This window comes from Vicia villosa, linkage group LG7, assembly GCF_029867415.1.
Source record: "Vicia villosa cultivar HV-30 ecotype Madison, WI linkage group LG7, Vvil1.0, whole genome shotgun sequence".
NCBI lineage: Eukaryota > Viridiplantae > Streptophyta > Magnoliopsida > Fabales > Fabaceae > Vicia > Vicia villosa.
This window is the reverse complement of record NC_081186.1, coordinates 58,423,788-58,446,316: the sequence shown is the minus strand read 5'-3', so window position 1 is coordinate 58,446,316 and position 22,529 is coordinate 58,423,788. Positions and strand designations below refer to the sequence as shown.

General features: G+C 35.2%; 1 protein-coding gene and 1 long non-coding RNA gene across 3 annotated transcripts; one reads left to right on the top strand and one right to left on the bottom strand.

The window, feature by feature from the left end:
- Positions 1-3,350: 3,350 nt before the first annotated feature.
- On the bottom strand, positions 3,351-10,395 carry LOC131620616 (sulfate transporter 1.3-like). Of its 2 annotated transcripts, XM_058891748.1 has the most exons (16): positions 10,206-10,395; positions 10,055-10,107; positions 7,625-7,738; positions 6,928-7,275; positions 6,767-6,815; positions 6,473-6,680; positions 6,066-6,240; positions 5,885-5,950; positions 5,677-5,790; positions 5,199-5,315; positions 4,983-5,109; positions 4,546-4,832; positions 4,274-4,464; positions 3,983-4,068; positions 3,811-3,887; positions 3,351-3,667 (listed from the first exon to the last, which is right to left on the bottom strand). In XM_058891748.1, exons 4-16 carry the CDS (start codon positions 7,249-7,251, stop codon positions 3,524-3,526), a joined length of 1,965 nt encoding a protein of 654 aa, XP_058747731.1. In that variant the 5' UTR covers positions 7,252-7,275; positions 7,625-7,738; positions 10,055-10,107; positions 10,206-10,395; the 3' UTR covers positions 3,351-3,523. The 2 variants fall into 2 exon arrangements, with proteins under 2 accessions (XP_058747731.1, XP_058747732.1); XM_058891749.1 differs by lacking the exons at positions 10,055-10,107; positions 10,206-10,395 and adding an exon at positions 7,843-7,897.
- LOC131620617 (uncharacterized) lies at positions 3,544-6,242 on the top strand. The gene is made up of 3 exons (XR_009289205.1): positions 3,544-3,682; positions 4,548-4,873; positions 4,986-6,242. It is a non-coding gene; the product is annotated as an uncharacterized LOC131620617 (long non-coding RNA).
- Positions 10,396-22,529: the final 12,134 nt, after the last annotated feature.

The following is a 22,529-nucleotide window of genomic DNA, read 5'->3' as shown; positions in this document are numbered from 1 at the left end:
TGTCCTTACACATCAAAAAAATTAGTGTGTTTAAACTTTGAGTAATTCTTGTTAATTATTTTGAATTATTCTATCATTTTCCAAAATAAGTGGTTATCATAGTAGGACAAAGGGGTATTGTTTCCAAGTGAGCACCATGGGTAAATGGGAGATTGATAGGTTTTTCAGAGACAACGATTTTAGGTTGTGAAAACTGAAGATGCAAGCAACCTTAACTTAAAAGAATTGTATATAAACATTAAGGGTGAGACATCAATGCTTGCACGCCTAAAACTAGTATAGAAGACCAAGATGGTGGGTAAGGTCAGGTGTGTTATTATCTTATGCTTCGGGGATAAAGTTTTGAAAGAAGTCGCTAGGGAGAAGACTGTGGTTTTGATGTGAGTAAAAATGGAATAATTGCATATGACCAGGTATTTGAATCACATGTTGTGTCTGAAACAATAACTCTAAACATTTTGAATAGTAGAGAACAAATTCATAGTAGCGCAGGTGAAAGAACTTCATAAGATTATTGGCGATCTAGAGAGTATTAATGTGAAGATTGAAGATGAGGATAAGTGTCTACACTTGTTGAGCTCGTTACCTAGATCATTTGATAATTTTAAGGATGCTCTTCTTTATGTTAAAGAATGTACTATTATTTTGAATGAAGTCTAGACGATTGTGAGATGCAAAGAATTTTCAAAGGTGAAATATTTGAAATTTAACGATAATGGTGAATTCTTAAGAGTCTCAAGAGGAGGATGTGAGCATAGAGGGATGTCCAAATAAAATAGGTTTGAGAATTCAAATGTAAAATGCTTTACTTGTAATAAATCAAGTCACTTCATGAGAGATTTATTGAACATGTGACTTCATATACAAGAGAGAAGTTAATTATGGAGGTTTAAAAAAATAGTTTAAAACATAATTATTTTCTAAATTTGAGTTTGAAAACATTCTAAAAAATGTTTGGATATGCAGCGGACGGTAAGGATAAAGAAAATAATTGGAAAGTAAAAAAGTTAAAGGAAGAGATAACATAGGATATTTATAGATGTTTGGTCTTAATGAAGTGATCTACTTCTCTCTCCAATAATTGATCTTGGGAGTATCCAATAATGTTTGAGAGCTTTTAGAAGGTTAAGCCCACAAACCCCCTTGCAAAAGGAAAATGTAGTTTCAGGTTAACTTCTAATTAAACAGTGAAAAAAGGAATGAATGTGTTAGTCTTCATGTCAAACAGCAAACAAATCTTCAAGCGGTTAGTCTATAAGCCAAATAGAGATTTTCTAAGGACTTATCTTGAATAAAGTTGAAATTTTGAATTGGATATCATTTGAACTGAATCGAGGTTTTATACGGGCTTATCATGATCCAAACTAATATTTTTAGCCAGGTTGATCTCGAATCGATTGAGCTTTTGTTCAAGGCCAATCTCAAGAACCAACGTGAATATTTTCACTAGTTATTCTTCATGAACCCATAATAAGAGCTTTTCTTCAAGTGGCGAGGCTCACAGACCAAACTAAGATTTATACTAATCCCTAAAAGAGCTTTTATACATATTTAGCTTAAAGCATAAATAATCATTTCTTAAGAAAGAATAATTTACTCATGGGAAAAAACACCCTTGGTAAATTTGTAATTATACCCTTTATAGAACTCATTGCTCACTAAATTCAAGAACGTTTCTCAAAGCACTATGGCTAAAAATATGTGTGAGAAAGAAAAATAATTTAGAGAGAGTTTGAGAGAGAGAGAGAGAGAGAGAGATATGAAGTTTTAGAACCACTCATGTGACTCTTATCATATGTGTCTAAAAAAAGAATACTTTGAGACTTTGAAGCTGGAGCAAGATGGAGTAGTTCTCTTTTGTAGGGGTATAAATAGGTCAGGCTAAGATTTAGAAGGCCTGAGTCTGACATACGGTAGTTTTTTAAGGCCTGAATATGGCCTATAGCCTATTATAAGTCATTTTTTGACATGGACTGACCTTTTTAAAAATCTAACATGACTTGAAAGCCTATTTAAAACCTTGTTTCATATTAAGGCTTTCAAATAGTCCAGACCTATGAAGCCTTATAGGTCGGCCTATATATACATATTATATATATAGGTAGGTCTATTTAGCCTATTTTCTAATATACATTCATATATAGGCCGACCTATAAGGCTTCATAAGCTATTTTTAATGGCCTAAGCCTGTCCTATTTAATTAAATAAGCTTTTAGAAAATCCTATGTCTAGCCTTTTTATTCAATAGTCCATGCCTTAAATAGGCCAGGTTATAGGCCCCTGTACATTGACATGTCCTATTCTCATCCCTACTCCTTGGTGACAATAAGGCTTGCAAGATTTATAGCATTGGTATGGACAGTCTTAAAATATTCGATAATCGTTAGTTTCTTCTTCACAGCGTGAATTATGTTTCATAACTCAGGCAAAAAAATGTATCCATAAGCATGGTTGATGATCTAAGATAATAGACTAGACTTGAACATGGGATGTTAAAGATTTTGTACAATGAAATTATCATAGCTAAAGGGTCTAAAATATGTGTCTTACATATTTTAGAAGGTTTCAATGTTGTTGTTCATTCATCATCTGCTAGTGAAGACTGTCATGGCAAAAAAAAAATTGTGAAATTTGAAGTCAAGGCATTAATGGATGCTTGGAGGTTGTTTCAGAGCACTTTAATGAGTTTTACAGAAAAAAATGAATAAATATGCATCTGTTGGAAGTGAAAATTGGAGGATCAAAATTGATCAATCTGTTTTGTCTAAATCAAACTAAGATGAAAAGATTAGATGTTTTCGGTGGAGATCCGGTTCTCAAAGGAAAAAGCAACAAAATAATGTCAAAGTAGAATATAAAATTGATTATAAAATGGCTAGCTAGCTGTTAAAATAGCTTATGCTTCCGTACGCATTATATAAGTGCAATGAGATATTTTTAATTTTAAAATATTCCTTCTTTTCATACGAGGTCTGGTTTTCCCGTTAAGAAAACAGTAGAGAAGGAACATGCCATACTTTCTCAAAAAGTAAAAAGGAATGTGGCTTCGTTTGTGGCCATATTCATACATTAACCTCGTCCTGCGAAATTGCAATATTGTAACGAATAAAATCAGATAAAAATACCTAAATTATTCTTGACCCTTTTTTTTTGTTTTACGTTGTTTTCTTGATTTTTGAATATTTTAATTATATCTCTATTATTTTTATTTTCTTTAATTTTAATGATAGAGATAAAGCTTGAATGACTTGTAACAATTAACTAAGTTCTCTTTTATTTCTTTATTTTCATTCATAATAATATCTACATTTTTAAACCCACTACGTCCAAACAAGTGAAATTCACGTGGATTAACAAAATTATGCATCTCCTATATAAATTTCAATTATAAGAAAACATTGTGATAAACTGCATTAAAACGTGTCAGCTAACAAACACTACACAACAAAAACGGCCAATATGTAAGAACTTTTCTCTATCCTTACTTCATTTCTTCATCACATTTTCCTATTACATTTTTCACTCATGGTTCTTCAGCCAGCTTTGGAGAACAGTATGCAACAGCCTCTGCAACAGTGAGGAAGATCTTGTCTTCACCAAGAAAATTTGCAAAGTTGGATGTGTGGAGTTTGTCTATCACTAATGGACCGGGATTCGCCAGAACAAGCTGCTCAAAAAACAGGTACATTTTCAGTTGATATAGCTTATAAGTTGTTTTCAGTTATCTTCGTTACAGAAATAGTTTATACATAAACACGTATATGATATATGCTTATGTTGTTTTTCCAAATAATATCATAGTTTGATTACCTGAACTTCTCTCTTTTGAAGACTTCTAAATAACTCTTCCAGGGCATGGATGCCACTGGTATCAATATCAGTAACAGCTGAAAAAAAATTAAGAAATTTGAGTTTAAGCATAAATAATCAATAATTATGTGCCTAGTCGAGTTGAGTATAAAGGAAGAATATTGAGACTCACGTGACATCTCGACTATCAAAAACTGGATTCGTGTTTGGTACTCTCTTTTCACTCGTTCTTCCTCGTCCATCAACCATCTTAATATCCTGCAACAGAATAATCCGATTTGATATTAGAAATAGGTTTTAATATTAGCAAAAAAAAAAGAAAGGAAAATTATCATTTTATAATAGTTATCTACATGAAAAGAGTGAAACACTAATTAATTCTGTGGAATAATTAAGAATACAATTCTTTGAATTTATGTTCTGTAGAACTAGAATATAAAACAAGCCTTAACATTGTTGTTACCTTTCTTTAACATAATTAGAGTTGGAAAAATATATTGCAGAATCAACTCTTATAATCAATACACCGGGAACACTTGTGGCCTCTGGATATTGCTGGATGTTTCTATAGACAGTCGTTCTAGGGATCTTCCCCAGAATAGCTGTTCGGGGCCTCGTGACTTGCAATAGGATCTTTGCAAAGGATATAGAAACCTGCCACATTATGTAATAACAATAAAAAACTAAATTTGAAATTATTTGAGAAAAATAAGATAACTTAGTTTTGGTACTTACAGCAATCAAAAGTCCTATCTCAACCGAGGCAAAAACGACCCCGAAAAATGCTCCCATGCAAGCAACAAAGTCAAATTTATCAATTTTCCATATCAAAATTGCTGCCTTGTAGTCTACAAGGTTGATGACGGCACAAATGATAATTGAAGCAAGAATGGCATTTGGAGTGTATTTGAAAAGAGGTGTGATGAATTGGAGGGTTAAGAACACAACAACAGACATGACAATATTAGAGACCGCAGTTTCACAGCCAGACATGTAATTTACTGCTGACCGGGAGAAAGAACCTGATAATAGCAAGAAAAAGTATATCAGCAGCTACAAAAGGGTAATAAGCCCCTCATTGGTTCATAGTATAGATTAAAATGAACTTTTAACGTTGGTTAGAATTTATGTTACATATTATCTGATATGCTTTAACACTTTGTCAATCTTACCAGTGGCCACATAACAGGAAGTCATTGAACCAACAACATTCATAGCTCCTAATGCCACCATTTCTTTGTTTCCATCCACCTGATAGTCCTTCATAGAAGCAAATGTTCTTCCAATTGCTATGGCTTCCTGATAACCAAAATGCAACAGCTTATCGTAACAGCAAAAGTATATGGTAAAATACTCTGAAAGAATAAAAAATCTCAAAGTTTGCTTACAGTCAAAGCTATCATGCCAGCCACAATGCCAATTCTAACACCTTTTGCAAGGTAATCACCGGTAAAATAAATTTCCTTCACAGATGAAGGATTGATCCCTTTCTCTATATGGTTTACCTACACACATCGATGGACAAAAATCTTTAATACTTTGGATAAACAATCAACTAAGCGTTTATCATAAAAATAATCATGTATAACTTATTTATGTAACAAAAGGTACAGTAAAGTCAAAATGTTTTAGTATAATCTATAAGTTATTTTATATGCTATCTTGGAGTCTTTATAGAAATAAGTTGAAAACAGCTTATGGACGTTCCATAAATTGTTTCCATAAGCTCTTTTATATATCCTTACAATTACTTATGCAAGTAGATAAGCTCCAATTAGTCAATCCTAGCAAGTTTATATTAAAAAAAAAACAAATACAACTATTATCTGCAATGTTCAGGATAAGAGAAGGGTTATATATACTTACAATCGCAACACCATGCTTGTCTGCTCGGGTTATGTAAACAAAAAAAGTGGAGAGTACAACAGATACCAATGGAGCAATTGCCGGCACCCAGAAGTATTTTTGGCCCTTCTTTCCCTGATCCGCAACATATCATATTATGATTAAAAAACAATTTACAATCCCAACATTCTGTCAAAAAATGTATTGTAAAATGGATAAGAGTGCTTACAATATGCTTGGCAAACAGAAGAAAACAAAGAAAGGTAGCTCCAATTAATATAGTTTGCCAATTCCACTGCAAAATGTTAGATATTAATCAGCTTAAGAGTTTTCACACACCCAGACACAGATCTTAAAATCCGATTATTGATTTTCGTATACAAGTATAGAGAAAGAAAGGGAAAGCATACTCCATGATGGGCTGATGAGAATACTGAATGCATCACAGAGATTACATCTGTTTTCCTTGTGAACTTTTCAATCCCAAGGAAACCCTTAAGCTGCTGAAGAGCAATTGTGATGGCGGCTCCCCCCATAAAACCAACAATTGCAGCATGTGATAGAAAATCAATCAAAAATCCTAACCTGGTCAAAAAACCACCCAATCGAAATGTCATCAGCATAAGAGATTGATAGAACATGTATAGGGCATTAACAATAGCTATGTAGCACCGGCCCTTTAGCTTAAAGGCGGGTTTGGTGTCTGACACACCATTACAGATGAAAACAATCAATCACTTTCATTTTCTTAAAGTATTACCGGTGATAGTGCTAGAAAAAATCAAATGTAAAATCCTCTAGAATTGACATGTCATACCTAAAAACACCAAGAGTTGCCTGCGTAATCCCGGCAAAAAACGTGGCAGTAAAAGCGAGTCTTCTATACTCTGTAGGATTTGTTTTGGGATCAATCTCATTCTGAAGTAAAGTCCCTAACAAGAGAGAAATCACCGCCACTGGTCCTATTGCAATATCCCGAGAGCTACCCATAACCGCATAAATCAGTGGTGGAACAAAGCTGGAGTCTATAAAGAGTAGAGCAAAATCTCAGTCTTAAATCCAAAGAAAAACACAAAAAACTTTTACTGGTGATGAGAAACAAGAATCTTACAAAGTCCATATTGTGGAGACAAATTAGCAAGCTTTGAGTATCCAATGTCCTGTTTTCAAGCCAAATATCAAAGCATTAAAAAACGGGGCACGGGGTAAGGAATCAATTACAATCTCACAGTTGTTTGAAAGATCAAAATCAACATTTTAAAGTAAATTTACCTGAGGAATGCAAAGACTTGCAATAGTTAAACCAGCAATAAGATCGCCTCTAAATTTTTGGAGGTTATAAGTTCTTCCCCAACTAAGTATGGGGAATATGGCTTCAATTCCCAAAACAAACTTCCGGGACTTTGTCTGATCCTTGAAAGGCCGTAGAGGATCGTCAGAGAAGAATGTTTCTTTTACGGTGTATAGGAATTCCTTGAAGAAGCTTTGTTTTGGAGGAATTCCAACCTTGTGCACGTATGGTTCCTGTCCATTTGAAGACAAACTTCTGCTATCCATCTCTTTTGTTTCAACATTTTCATCAGCTGGATGACTCATTGAGGACCTCAACACCGGCTTTCACTGTAATTCACATGAATAACTTACATCTATTAGATACTAAAATTATAATAGTTTAACTGCAGTATTATTATTATTAATTAAAGTGATACTAATGACAATTTTACAATTATCTCTGAGGGAATTTGAACTCTATCCCTTGGTGTTACAAAGCAAAACTTTTACTACTGAACTAACACCTCATAGATTCATAAGACGAATTTAGTTTATATTGCATTCCGATCAGGCTCCAATAGGCTATATACACTTCTATAATTCTACAGTTTCACAGGCTCCAATAAGCATGCACCATATGAGAGGGATGGGATGCGCTCTTACCAACAAAACTATAATTCAAAAACATTAAACCAACCTGAATGAAAGGGATGGGAAGCTCACAGAAGAGTGTAACTAACTGGTCAGAACTTTCAAGACTTATTGAGAAGCTACTTTGCTTTATATAACTCAAGTCAAAAGTTGGTGCTGGCTGAAAGAATAAATGTAGCAAAATAAGCGCGAACCCAAATCACAAATGTCAATGTCATGAATAGTTAGAAATCTTAAATAAATAATAGCAGGTTAGTGTTAAACCGTGATTAACAACTTATGGAAGACTTAGAAATCCAATTGTTTACTTCATATGAAGAATGTTTAGGACTAAGAGGATATATATATAGTGTGAGAAGGAGAAAACATTACTTAGAAGCAGGAATATTTTACTATTATTATTAATATAATAAAATATTAAATCATAAGACAAGTTGTAATTGTTTTGCTTAATCAATAACAAAGAAGTCAAAAAAGTGAAAACAAAGAGAAGTTGAACTTTGGTTTATGTCACTACTAACAATTTCACCAACACTTGTCTTGGATTCTCATGCCAAATTTGGAGGCTGATTTAATCAAAAGAAAAACTCAATTTCATATCTGATCATGTGCATGTATCTTGTAAGTACAGTGTGTATTTGGTTAACCTAGTTATCACATACATTCTTGAAATTGTACTTACAGAATAAGTAATTCTATGGATACACATACGTAAACATTGACACTTTCTTGAAATTGTACATACAGAATAGGTAATTCTATTGATAACAAATTTTATAAAATAGTATGTTTTTGTCTTGGAATATCAATCGAACAGTTATAACAATTTAATGGCTTCAACCTGTGAAACAGCAATACATCAATGAGAAAAAAGTGTAATGTAAGTGCCACCCGGTTTATCTTGTTTCTTACAATTAACATTCCAGCTTCTACATTCCATTAAGTACGTCAATCTCAAAAAAAAGTTAAAATTGAATCCGATTATTATACCTAAATGTCGTTCTATTTTTTTATGAATATAGATCTACAAGTTTACTCCTTCGAAATAGTCGTGTTGAGTAACAGTAGCAGTTCAATCCGTCTATAAATGGACTTAGAAGAAGTTTCAAGCAAGAGATCAAGGGTTCAAACAATAAAAACTAACAAAATTACTATTAACTTGTTAACATTTGCATAAAAAAACGGTTGTTTTTCACAGTATTCGGATTTGTTCTTCACTAGATTTGAACTAAGGATCTCTCACTTAAGAGTACCATGTACATATTCACCCTCTGCCAACATAGTGAGGTGCCACAGAGTTTGAAACTTGTTTGAGCTAACCCTTAATAATGTTGTTTGACCAAGAAATAAAAACAAAAACATTCTTGATTGACCCATCAATAGCAATGCTCAATAAGACAACCATACCTAGTGTGTTTGAAAAACATAAAAAATCATGGTTGAAAATCACGGTGTACAAGAAGTTAAAGTTATCCGTGTGTGTTTGAAAAACTTGAAAATCATGGCAGAAAATTACGGTAGGACAGAAGCTACACATACTAGCTTCTCAAAATCACGGGTAAAAAAGATCTTAAACATGCAGCAGCGGTGGCCCACTGTGTTACCAAACATAGGCTTAGTGTGTGTTTGGTTTAACTATAATAAAATTTAATTTAGCAAAATTAATTTATCTTTATTTACATTCTTGTAAAACGGAGTTGAACGAAAAATCAACTGCATAGGCAAAAGTTCTAAATTCTAGTTTCAAGTTAGAATGAATTCTGAAGAAACTGAATTCTACTCAACATTCAGCTTGAACCTGGTTTTGCGATGAAAAAATTTGATTCTAAGTGAATTGATTCCGGCTAAAAGTGAGTAGAAAGTAAAGTGATTTATATTTGAATAAATTATTGCAAAAGTGAGTTGAACAGTTAATTTCAACGTAAAAATCACGTTTAAACTCAAAAGTTACAAATCCTATCTTCAAGTAGAATCAATTCTGAAAAGCATTCAATTATACTCGACATCAACCAAACATGTCAAAATCAATTATACACTCATCCAGAATCAATTGTAAGTGCTCCAACCACGAAACCAAAGATACACTCAATCATGTCATAATCAATTCTTAGAATTTAAAAGTGAAATCAAACACACTAAGCTACTAAAGCTCAAGAGTATAACCATCGAATAACCAAACATATGCTCAATGCATACCATCCATTAAAATAATCGCAATTAAAATATAGTATCATAGATTATCGTTAACGTGGTGCCACACCTTTCGCTTTTCAAAATCCCCACTTTACAAAACCACTATACACAAACACAACAAACACAAATTGCACTTTTCATTTCAAAAAAGAAACAAACAAACAGAACCCAAATTTGAACTTTTCCAAACAACCAAGAACCACTAAACATCAATTAAAAAAAAATCAATTCAACTCAAAAAGAATAAAAAAGTCAAAAACCTAACTGTAGACTGAAAACTAACCTCTCTTTTTCTTGTCATGCAAACCATTGATAGTGCAAGATTCCCATCTAAACCTGTCAACATTTGAACGAACCAAAAAAAAGAATGAAAAATAAGAAAATGAATAAACAAGACATCAAAGAGGAAATAAAACGAGAGATACTATACGCACATGAAAGAGAATAACAAGAAACAGTTTGAGCTTCGTTATTTTCAATTTTCTCCACAATCGATGGTGGTGGTGAGTCGGTGAAGAAATTTGTATATTTATTGTGAAAGATTTGAAAGCCATTAATAGAATAGATGAGTGACACTAAATTAAAGAAACCCAATCACGTCTTGGTTCGATGAATCTCAATTTTCATAGCTAGATGGTTTACTTTAATTTTGCAACTTTGTTAATTTGTTCTCATTGCCCAGATAAATAAGGCAATGTGTGACATTTTTGGTATTTTCATAAAAATCAGAAGAAAAAAAATTATTAAAAGTTAAAATTTGTTGTTTCTTTTTTATTATTATTGAATTGAACGTAAATCTCTCATCAAAATACAATAAATAAATAGGTTTTATAAGGAAAATAGTGTAAAATGAGTCACTACACCGTTATTATTAAAGCAATCGTTATCCAGTTTATTGAGATGGAAATAAGTTGGACCGAGCTATATTCGTTAAGTTTTGTTAAAATTTACAAAGTTTCTGTTTGATAAGACATGTTTTCGAATTTATAGCATATATTTTATAACTTATAAGCTCATATGATAATTTAGATTTGTTTGGTAACCGTCTTTGCATCACAAGTTTATAGCTTATTTTACTAACTTATAGCTAATTTTAAGACGCTATTTTAAATATCGTTTTACCTTATGTCTTACAGGGCCGGCCCTAGGGGTAGGCCACCAAGGCTGCCGTCTAGGGCCTCATTTTTTTATATTTTTATACTATTAGTTAATTAATTATTTTTAAACAAAACCTTTTTAATTAATTAAATTAAATAATAACATTTATTAAAAATTTATAATATTAACAATTAGTTAGGATATGTATTTAATAATTGATTAATTTAAAAATTAAAGTCGTTTTATATTTTTCGAGACCCTGTATAAATTTACAATGGTTTAACTGTAGAAAATTAATAGGCCATATTTTATTATTATTTAATTATAATTAATATTTTTAGATCTTTTTTAGCAAACAATTTAACCGTGAAAACTTTTGGTTCCTTTGCCGTAGCCCGCCTTGCGCTTTTAAGTTCTCTAATATAAATAAATACTTGAAATTTAAGTTTTTTTAAGAGAATTTTGCTAATATTTTTTCAATTAAGATTTTTTTTTTAAATGAGAACAAGTGTGCTTAGATGTATTGATTGTATTATCAATTGAAAATAAAAATATAATTTATTGATTTTACATCCTAAAAAATCTAAAATCTAAAATATATTATTCTAAAAAAGATATTTTTATTATATTAAAAAAATTTAACTTAAATTTTCGCCTCAGGCCTCAAGATGTGTTGGGCCGGCCCTGATGTCTTATAGCTTATCATTTTTCTTCCTTTTTTATTCTTATTATTTTAATTTAAATTCATTTTTAACCTTTATAATTTATTTTAATTTAAAATAATTAATTATATATTAAATATCTTTTATGTCATTTTACATTTATAAATTAATTGAACCGTTAATTTTATCAAACACTTTAATTAGCTTATAAACTATCAGTCTCAACTATCCACTATAAGCTATAAGTCATCATCAACCATCATTCATAAGCTATAAGGTACCAGTTAGTTTATCAGTCAACCGTTATTTTTATCAAACAGACCTTTATTAGCGTAAGTTTTTCGATACTATTTATTTAAGAGAACTTATAAAAATAACTAATGACATTGTTCATAAACTTTTTTTAACTTATCTTCACCAAGATTTATTTTTGTATTTTATTTCAAAATACAAATAAAATATGCTAATAAATAGGCCGACCGAATAGACTTAAAAGATTTTTTCTATGGTCTGTGACTTAGCCTTTTTAACTCATAGACTTATAAAAAAGTTTAGACCTTTTGTATTTAAAAAAAAAAAATCTAAACATGCATAGGTTATGCTGTAGGTCTCTGTTCGGTCTGACCTATTCACATCTTAATGTAATTTTAAATTAATTAAATAGTTAGCTCTTGTATTTTAAATTATTAGACAAATATTTATTCATAGTATATATAAATAAAAAGGATAAATTTTTGGGATTTGATAAAAGCAATAAGAAGTAAATACGTGTTAATGATAAATATAAAATAACGTGAAAAATATTTGTTATTTATGCATTAGAAAAATACAATATTCAACAAAAAAATATTCAACAAATATTTTATTTATTCAACAAATATTTTTACTTGACAAAAAAATGTTAACTATGAACTTAAACAAAAATTCAAAATGGTTTTTCAAATTATTATACAAAAAATTAAGTGCTTTAAAAATGTTTTTTAATTAAACTTTAGTACATCTCTCTGAATTTGTGAAAATATGTTTCTATTTAAATATTTCATCTCTAATATAATGTTTTATCACTAATATTTTTAAATATTTTGTTTTAATATTTTAATTTAAAATATTTATTTTCTCATTAATTTATAGTGATCAATATATAATTTTTATATATTAAAGAGCGTTAGAATGAAACAATAAAAATATTTTCTATTTAATTAGTGATTATGGTATGAGCCTCAAATTCCTCTAACGTTAAAAATAAGTAAGATAAAGTAATTGAAGTGTCACCTAACCTAACATAAACACTATGTACGTATCAACATGACGCGGACACTTGTTATTATTGTTGCAGCGGCAATGAGTAGAATTTAAAGGTCAAACTAGACCGAAAGAAAAGTTAAAAGTACGAAAACTTAGATTTATTAGTTTTGTTTTGCATTTATTTTCCCCCCGAATGTGCAACAATGCCAAACTTATGAATAAAGCCAACACCTTGACCACATTCATTATGTATCCAACGCATGTTTTCTATTTTTTCATTTCAAACCATCAAAATATCAGCTGTTGATTTTTATTGATATGTAAAAGGTGGTTAAAAATAGAAAAATAAATCGTGAATTTTTCCGTTAAAAAGTACTTTTCTAATTTAAGAAAAAAATACTATTTTTAATCATACTTTTTAAATTTTAAATATTCTTGTCTAATTATAAAAATTGTTTTGGATTTGGCATGTGGCTGACTCACCGTCGAGCAGAGCTCAATCCAACGCTACTGCAAGAAAGGCCCAACGATGTGGCCCAATCTAAAATAATTGTTGGGGAGCTTCTCACTCCTATATCTTTTTAAGGACACATGGCCAACTGCCCCACGGAAGAATTGGTCTTCCACCATCTAAGGGCCACGGGCAGTTGACCTTGGACATAGATCACACGTTAATCTTGTCCTACTCACGTAGGATCCTGATAGTCTTTTATTTTGGGCCTGAGAATCCAACCTAGAATGGAAGACCTTGGGTCAACACTGGGCACTATAAATACTCTCTTTCATAAAAGGGTCAAGTATTCTAATCACTTATTAACTTTGTACTAGCACTTATTTCACTCTGAACCTTACTTTGGCATCGAAGTGCCTTGCAGGTACACCCCCCTTCTCCATCAACCGCAAGAAGCAGACGTGTTGCAGGCCACAAAAGATCGTTCTGATTATGATAAAATCAGTGGTGCTGTCTATGGGAACCCTTCGCTCCCCCGTTTTTTTCGAAAATAGCCCAAAGGAAACTCAACCTGCCGATCATCATGGCCAGCCACCACGACAATTACGTTAATACCTTCGCTGCCACCGGCAACCTCAACAACAACGGTACATCCGATCACAAAATAGGTGACCCTAGGGTCGGGTAAACCGCCTCCTCCTCTTGCGATGATGCGGTAATTAATGCCCCCCAACAGCATGAACCCCTTGACACCTATCAAGAGATCCCCATGCCACCTAATGTGGACCCTACCACAGTGGCCCGGTTCGCGACGATCAATCATACTAACTTCCTCATTTTCCAGCAAAACCAGCAAATTGCAATGCTGTAGACGGATCATCGAACATGCTCTCCTAGGAGACGCTAAGGGTCCAAGACTCGTACCCCGTCCCTGCGAAGATGAGACAACCGTTCACGCTCTCCCCAACGGAGGTACCAATGGGACGATTCTTAGAGTCTTTCTCCATAACCAACTAATCATCCTCAGCTGGAAAGATAGTAGTCTGTAGTCATCAAGAAGCATGAGCGCACCCTTCCCTGAAAGGGGTGATGCTCTTTTTTTCCTAAGAAGAGAAAAGTTGTCGTTCATCCTGACAAGCTGAAGAGTCGGCCAAGGAGCTCGCCATGCCGCAACAGAAGCCCTCGACTTGACTCCGTCACGTCCCTCTCGCCAGTTCGGAGCGATGAAGATGACCCCTACGGTCCACTATCGCGAATGATCATGGAACTCCAACGATCACATCGAGAACATCCATGCTATGCCCGACTACCGCAACGTTAGGTGCGCAATCAAGTGTAGACTATTTCCCACAACTCTTAGGAAGGGCGCCATGGCATGGTACAAAAGCCTCGCCCCGGAGTATATCTATTCATCGAGGGACCTCAAAACACAGTTCACCAAAAACTTCACCGCCTCTCGACGCCATCCAAGGACCGAGGCGTCATTAGAAGCAATTGTTCAGAGGAATAACGAACCCCTTCGAGCATACCTTAAACGGTTCACTCAAGAGGCTATCTAGGTTCTCACAACTGACTGCATGAAGAGGTACTTGCTCGAGAAAGGGCTTCTTCCTGGCAGCGATTGCAGAAAAGTAGTTGGTATCAAGACATCCATTCACTTGACAAATTCCTCCTCAAGGCTAAGGCTTATATCCAGTACGAGGAGAAAGAGGCTTCCAAAAGTGCTCGTGATTTGAGGAATCAGGAAAGCACCAGAGGCTCAAAATACGATGACCACGCACCACCTCGACGAGGTGGGAAGAAAAGAAGAGATGACAAATCTGACGAGCACAGGGGGTCATCTAGTCGCTTCACTGAGTACACTTTGCTAACCGCTCTCCGCGAGCGTATCCTCGCCGAGTGTATAACGTCGAGTTCAAACAAGGAGAAATCCAGTTTCCCAAAGCTACACCCTTCAAACCAGAAGTCGACAAAACTGAGTACTGTCGGTTCCACAAGAGCCACGACCATGTCACCAAAGATTGCATCCACCTCAAGGATGCAATTGAGACCCTAATCAGAGAAGGTCGTTTGAAACAATTTACCAAGAAAGGTGAGGCTCCCTGACAAGACGTCTATGAGACGAAGAAGGTTGAGGAAGAAAACTTTTTGGCAAAGCTGGTCCACTGTAATTGGGCATGTGCATCCTCGGGCCGTTCACCGTAGGCTCGTACCAGAATAAATATTTGACCATCGTCGTCGACTAATTCACGAAGTGGATAGAGGCCGAGGCCCTCGCCAAAATCACGGTGCACAACATACTGCGTTTCTACAAGCAAAACGTACTTTCACTGTTCGGCGTGCCACAAGCGCTTGTCACCGAAAATGGGACGCAAATCATCGACATAAACTTCTCGGACTTCATCACTAAGCTTGGCACTGAGCAGCACTTCACTTCTGTAGAACACCCGTAAACAAGCGGGAAGGTTGAGGCCGCGGACAGAGTGATTTTGCGAGGACTCACATGCAGATTGGGCGACGCCAAAAAGAGGTGGTTCGAAGAGCTATATAGCATGCTTTAGGCCTATAGAACGATACCGTATTCCACCACCGGGGACACTCCTTTTCGGCTTGCCTACGGATCCGAGGGAAATTATCCCCGTGGAGATCAGTATCCCTCAAGACAAAATGAATATCCTCTTGACGAGGAGATGAACAACGAAGCCTTATGAGAAAAGCTCGACTTAGTCGAATAAATATGGTCAGGGGAAGCCCTCCGAGAATACGTGTTAAAACAATGAATAACTTTGTGCCATGACGCCAAAGTCATAAAGCGCGGATTCTAAGCCGGTAGTCTAGTGTTACGTAGGAATCAGAAAGTCCCACACGAGGTAAAAATTGTCGTGAATTGGGAAGGCTCTCATCGCGTCGGAGCCAAAATGGACAGCGGGGCCTATTACATCAAAAACCTGCACGTGGAAAAACTTGTTCAACCATGGAACACTGAAAAGCTAAAGCAATATCATAGTTATATCTAACAACCGTTTAGGCATGATAGCTGACGGGCCCGTTCAAAAACAACAAGGCACGCCCGTCCACGAAAGTGTGTCGTGGTACTGACACATCACTCCAAAACTTAAACGAAAGTGAGTTTTCGCTCTTTGGAAAATCATAATCTAAGCCCGACGGGGATACCTCTATCGAGCTCCGCCATCGCAATACCAGCGAGACAGAACACCCAGCTCGCGATGTGAAAGTTCATGCCACGAGATCAAGACCCAGACCACGATCTTAGTTTCATCATCAAACAGGAACCAATTATTATTCCTCAACATGTTCCATACACAATCGAACTTTGATTTCGTCGAGCAAAGACCCCCACACTAACACTGTGGCAAATAAACAAAATAAAGTTACTAACATGGAAAACAAAAGCATCAAAGGTATAGCAATAAAAGTGTCAATCACACGAGCCGACATTGTCAAAATATTATATTACAAAAATGGGAAGAGCTCAACATCCAAGCATTAAAAAAATAGGGCATGCAAACTGTAACACCCCGATATCCGCTGCACGCATCAACCGTGTCGGCCAACCGAGCATGTTACCGGCTTAATCAATAATCCCCCCTAGGTCCGCTTATCGGCTGCCCAGAAAATATTGTTTTTGCCTTCCGCAGGAATCGAACCATGTACTTAACCCCTAGGTACATGGTTCGATTCCTGCGGGAGGCAAAAACAATATTTCCTGGGCAGCCGATAAGCGGACCTAGGGGGGATTATTGATTAAGCTGGTGACATGCTTGGTAGGCCGGAAGCCCTGCGGGGTAAGCGGAAATCCAGGGTGTTACACAAACCCAAATCATACATAAATTAATAAAAGGAAAATCACGCCTGACCATCCTCCATTTCATCGCAGACAGAGGGAGAATTGACATGAGGCGTGATCTAACTTTTTTCCATCCGGGACAAGTAACCAATCCCCTCGGTGATAAGCTTGACAGAAAGGTTCACGACCTTGATCTGCTCCACCGCATTGTTGAAACACATCTCAACCGCGTCCAAACAATCTTACTCGAGCTTATCGATTCGAGCAACCAGCTCAGCCCGAGTTGCCAAGATCCTCACCCCGTCAGCTTCATCCTCGACAGGCTTGGCGGTGGCCTCGAGGGCAGCAATCCTTTCATCAGAGCTTTCCTATTAGACGATAAGGTAGATCTAGAGGGGGGGTGAATAGATCCCCGGTTTACAAATTTAACTAATTTTAGTTTTTAAAACTTTATTGCCCTGGAATGAAAATTATCATTTAGAACGATCTTAGTTATCGGAAGCCGGATATGCGTAAACCAATGAAAAAGCAATGAGTGAGAATTTTTCAATTTGACGAAATTATCAATTATTAACACTACTCACTAGTCGTTATTACTCATAATATAATGTTAGTTAGAAATGGTGGTAGATGTTGTGTTTGGTATTTTGTCAAACACTTGGTGAGCCAAATGTCACCAACTTTCAACTCTTCACAAAAAACAAACTTCGCCACACACAAAATTAAAGTAAATTGCAATAACGAAAAAGAACACGGTATTTGTTTAGGAAGTTCCCCTTGTCGTCCTCGCGTAGGGTACGTCTGCCCCTAATTCCAAATAGAATTAGGATAGATTGTATAGAATACAAATTATTCACAAGAGAAGAAGTTACCAATCACCAACTACAATTATGTAGTAAAATTGAATTTAAAATCTTCTCTTCCCTTGATTCAAGTAGATTGAAAATTCTAGTAACACACGCTCGATGTCAAACTGGATGTTATGACATCCACAATTACATAGCACAGACAATAATAGTAAACATCATAAAACAGTAAAGAACACACAAAATTGTTTACCCAGTTCGGTTCAAACAACCTACTCTGGGGGCTACCAAGCCAAGGATGAAGTCCACTATTAGCAGTATCAATTCAAAGCTAAACTCCCAGTTTACAACTCCTCACTTAATCACTACCCAATGACCCTTCTACCTAGGTTCTACCTAGATATGGAATATCTCCATTCCACTCCCCCTCAATCACAGCAGTGATACACAAACACAATAAACAATTACAGATAGAAGACACTCTTCAAAAACACACCTTGATCTGCTTAAAAGCTTCAATCAAGAGACACACACTCGTGCTTAAAATTTTAGAGTGACACAACTAAAACACATACTAATTCCAACGCAATCATCAAAGATAATAGCGTGGATCACAAGAGACAGTTACAGAAACAGCCGTTTTTCACAATTACAATCTTCTGTCTGCATTCCAAATTAGGATTGCAGGTCTTTTTATAAGCAGTCTTGGGCCTTGGGCTTTTTAGAAACACAAAGTTTCCTAAACTGATAAAAAGGATAAATTAGGAAACATAATTCATAAACAATAACAGCTCCTGCTGTCACACATGGATGTAATTCCAAATTAGGATTGCATGTCTTTTTATAAGCAGTCTTGGGCCTTGGGCTTTTTAGAAACACATTAGGGTTAACAAAGTTAACCTAATTCACACGCCAACTGTCTGTTATAAAATGTGCTATAAATAGGATCTTCTAGACGAAATATGCAGCACTCAATAAAAAGTTTCCTAAACTAATAAAAAGGATAAATCAGGAAACACAATTCATAAACAATAACAGCTCCTGCTGTCACACATGGATGTCATGACATCGATTATGAAATTCCTTACAAAACCTGTATTAGCTCCACACATATATGCAACCTGCATAAACACAAACAACCAGGTATGTTTTACCAATAAAGCAGCCAACTTGCAAAGCACCTTCATAGAACTAAGTGATTGTCATCGATCTTGACGAATCTCGACCCCGATCCTTCCTTCCCTATCCTCCGGTTGTTGCTAGCTTGTTGAGCGAATCACCGATCCCTCAAACCCTTAAGCACGGCTGAATAATTGTGAAGCGAAGCAATCGTCAAAACCCCCCAAATCACACTTGATCTTGGAGGACAAAACCCTAAGGTTTTATTCAAGAAAACCCACAAATTCTCAACTCGAACAAGAATCGAATCTACCGTCGAACCTTATCAACGCATGTTCCTCACCTTGATTGATAAAGATTGTTATGTGTGATTATCAATCGATGAGTGAAAGGTTGAAGATGATGAGAGCTTTTGTGTCTATTTTCACTTTTCTTGTTGTATTTCAATGAAATGATCAAAGAATCTTTTATATGTCATCACACACCAAGGCAAACTTAAAATCAGCAAAAAACAGGTTTCCGTAGCGATAGGTCGGCCTACCCATCTGAGAGAGTTGACCTGAGCTAAGTCTGGGCGTAGAAAAATGGAGAAAAAGAAATGATATGTCGACCTATGAAAAATGTGCGTCGACCTGAAAATATTCATGAGTCGGCCTCAAGGTCGACCCGAGGCATCCCGAGGATTCCCCAAAATGCCATGCGTCGACCTAAACAGGGCTATGTGTCGACGCATGCTGCTTCAACAAGAAACCCAGAGTGAGTCAACCTGAGGTCGACCTGAGCTAACCCGAGGCTCCCACAAACTTTTATGCGTCGACTTGAAGAATGCATGAGTCGACCTGAGCTTTCTAACTTTGCCAACAATGTCAAATTTTGGACCTATGAGTCGACCTATACCCAGAGTAGGTCGACCTATTCATGTCTTATTTCCAAATTCACCATTTTTTTATGTTTCTTCTTGTTTTCATTTTTGAAACGTTGACTTGTAGGTATACCCATACTTGAGTAACAAGTTTTGACATCGTGAAAAATCATCTTTACCCTCACATTTCCTTCTCGACCTTTAGAGCCTGCACCTCCGCAGTTAAACAAAAATTGTCCCATCCTTCATTCGCACCTCACTGAGAATCTCAGCATGGATTACACTAGGGGTCTTCTTTGTAAGATCCACGTGCACCTCTATGTCCTCCTTGGTGCATTGCTTTTTCCTCGTAGGTCTGCCCTGCAGAGGAGGAGTTATGCTACCTGTAACACTTCATTTTTATTTACTAGCTATTTTATTAGTTATTTATTTTATTAATTATGATATAGTACTTAATTAATTGTGTGATTTTGTGAACATATGTGTTATATGTGTTGGATCATTGGGTGTGAGAATATTAGAATGAGTAATTGGGCCTAATAATAATGTTAGGAAGAGTAAATATGGGGGTATGTGTTAGTAAGCCCATTTGTGGAATTATGTAGTAAGGGCTTTAATAAAAACAAGAGAAATAGAAGTTAGAAAGAGTAGTGAAGAAAAGAGGAAAAGAGGAGAAAAAAGAGAAAGGATGGGAAGAGGGAACCCTAGAAGAAGATCTACATCCAAGGTAACTGTGAGTTTTCATTTGATTATGGTATATATGATGTATGTAAAGGATAGCAACATGTATTAGGATTTGGGATTTCAATTTCTAGGTTTTTAACATGCTTAGGTTTTGATTTGAATCCATGAAATTGATGTTGGAATCATATTTTTATGTTAGTGATTGATACTACATGATGGATATATGTTATAATGCTATTAATTCATGAAATATGGTTGTTTGGATGGATTTTAATGGTGAAAATCGTGTGAAACTGAGAATGTTCCATAACAGATTTTTCTGGTTTTTCGTGAGCCGACTTAGAGGGCACAAGCGCGCTTAGCGCGGTCTGTAATAAAAAAAATTATATTTTTAAGAACTTAACTAGATATTGTATGCTATTGATTTATCATGAATTGTCATGAATTTTCTGGAATTTTATGAATACGTTTGGATAGTTTTTTAGGCGATTATTTGTATGAACATAATACTTGATTTTGTGTATATGTATGATATGAATTGCAATTGGTTGAGATTAACATTGTTGAGCATTGTTTGTTATATGTTAGTTGTGGTGTGTTGAATTGGTGAATGATATGAAGGTGTTTCATATGTGATTGATGACATGATGTATGTATGTTTGTGAAAAAGGTGAGATAATTCATATATGATAAATGGTGTGATATATACTTGTATAATTAAGATTAGGAGATGGTCTTAATTGCATATAATTGTTGGTATTTGCACATGCATCATTTGTTGTCAAGAGGTAATGTTCGTTAGTTTTGTGGAAACTAGTGACTTGTCCCAAACCTTGGAGATGGGTTTGAAGCTTAGGGGACGAGCTTATTTTTGGTGGTTATCTGTCTTGGAGATTGACACGGTGATACACTATGGATAACAATTGGTACCACATGCATATTGCATAGAGTCTCATTGGAGTCACATGTGTCGACGTAAAATGTTATTTTGGGGTGCTTATGTGATATATGTGTGAATGGTACATTGGTGGTAATTGTGATTGATTACTTTGGTATTTTGAATTGTTGAGTTATGTTGTATATGTAAACATGTGAATTGTATTAAAAAGTGTTGAATACATGAAATTATGAAGTGTGATGAATTTAGTTGTTATGTGTATGCTAAGCATTACTTATCATTATATATTTCTATAATGATATGAATTCTCACCCGTTTGTTGAAATGATGTTTTGTACGACATCGCTCAGGTACCGAGGAGTAGTGGTGTTTTGCTTGCAATGATTAGACATGTAGCTAGTTCTTTGTTTGTCCTTAGTCTAGATAGTGATTCATGCTCTAGTTATGTAACACGGGGAAACGCTTGAACTCGTGTTTGTTTTAAGAGATGTTTTTTATACTTTATTTTTTTATTATGATGTATTGATATCATGTGATGGTTTTCCTTTGGTGCCTAATGTCTTAATACATGACTTTCTATTATGAGATTCAATTATTGGTATCATTTTGAAAAGATTAATTATTCCGCTGTGATGTGCATATGGAACATGAATTTAAATGCGTGTTATGAGCATGACCAGGTGCATCTGTATTGGTTTTCTAAATACAAGTGACTCACTCTTTTGGTATGCATACTAATTTACTCTGGTTATGACAAATATTTCCGTGGGGTTTAGAAGGTGTTACATTAGTGGTATCAAAGCATGGCCGGCAAGTTGGCCATATTATTAATATGTTTATTTTCCTTTTGTGTTTGTGACACAATCGGTACTGTTTGTCTGATGTGGCTTGTTGGTTGTTAGAATGATGGTTGCGAGAAGGAATGATGATATTATTGCCGAGGCGTTGACAATGTTGGAGGGTGCTATTGGGAAGGCTTCAAATATTAATGCTGGTAACAAAGACGAGGATGAGTTTCGTGATTTGGGGAAATTATAGAGGAACAATCCACCAATATTTGAGGAAGAGTATGAGCTTGACAAGGCACAAGCATGACTAAAGGTGATCGAGAAGATCTTTCAGATC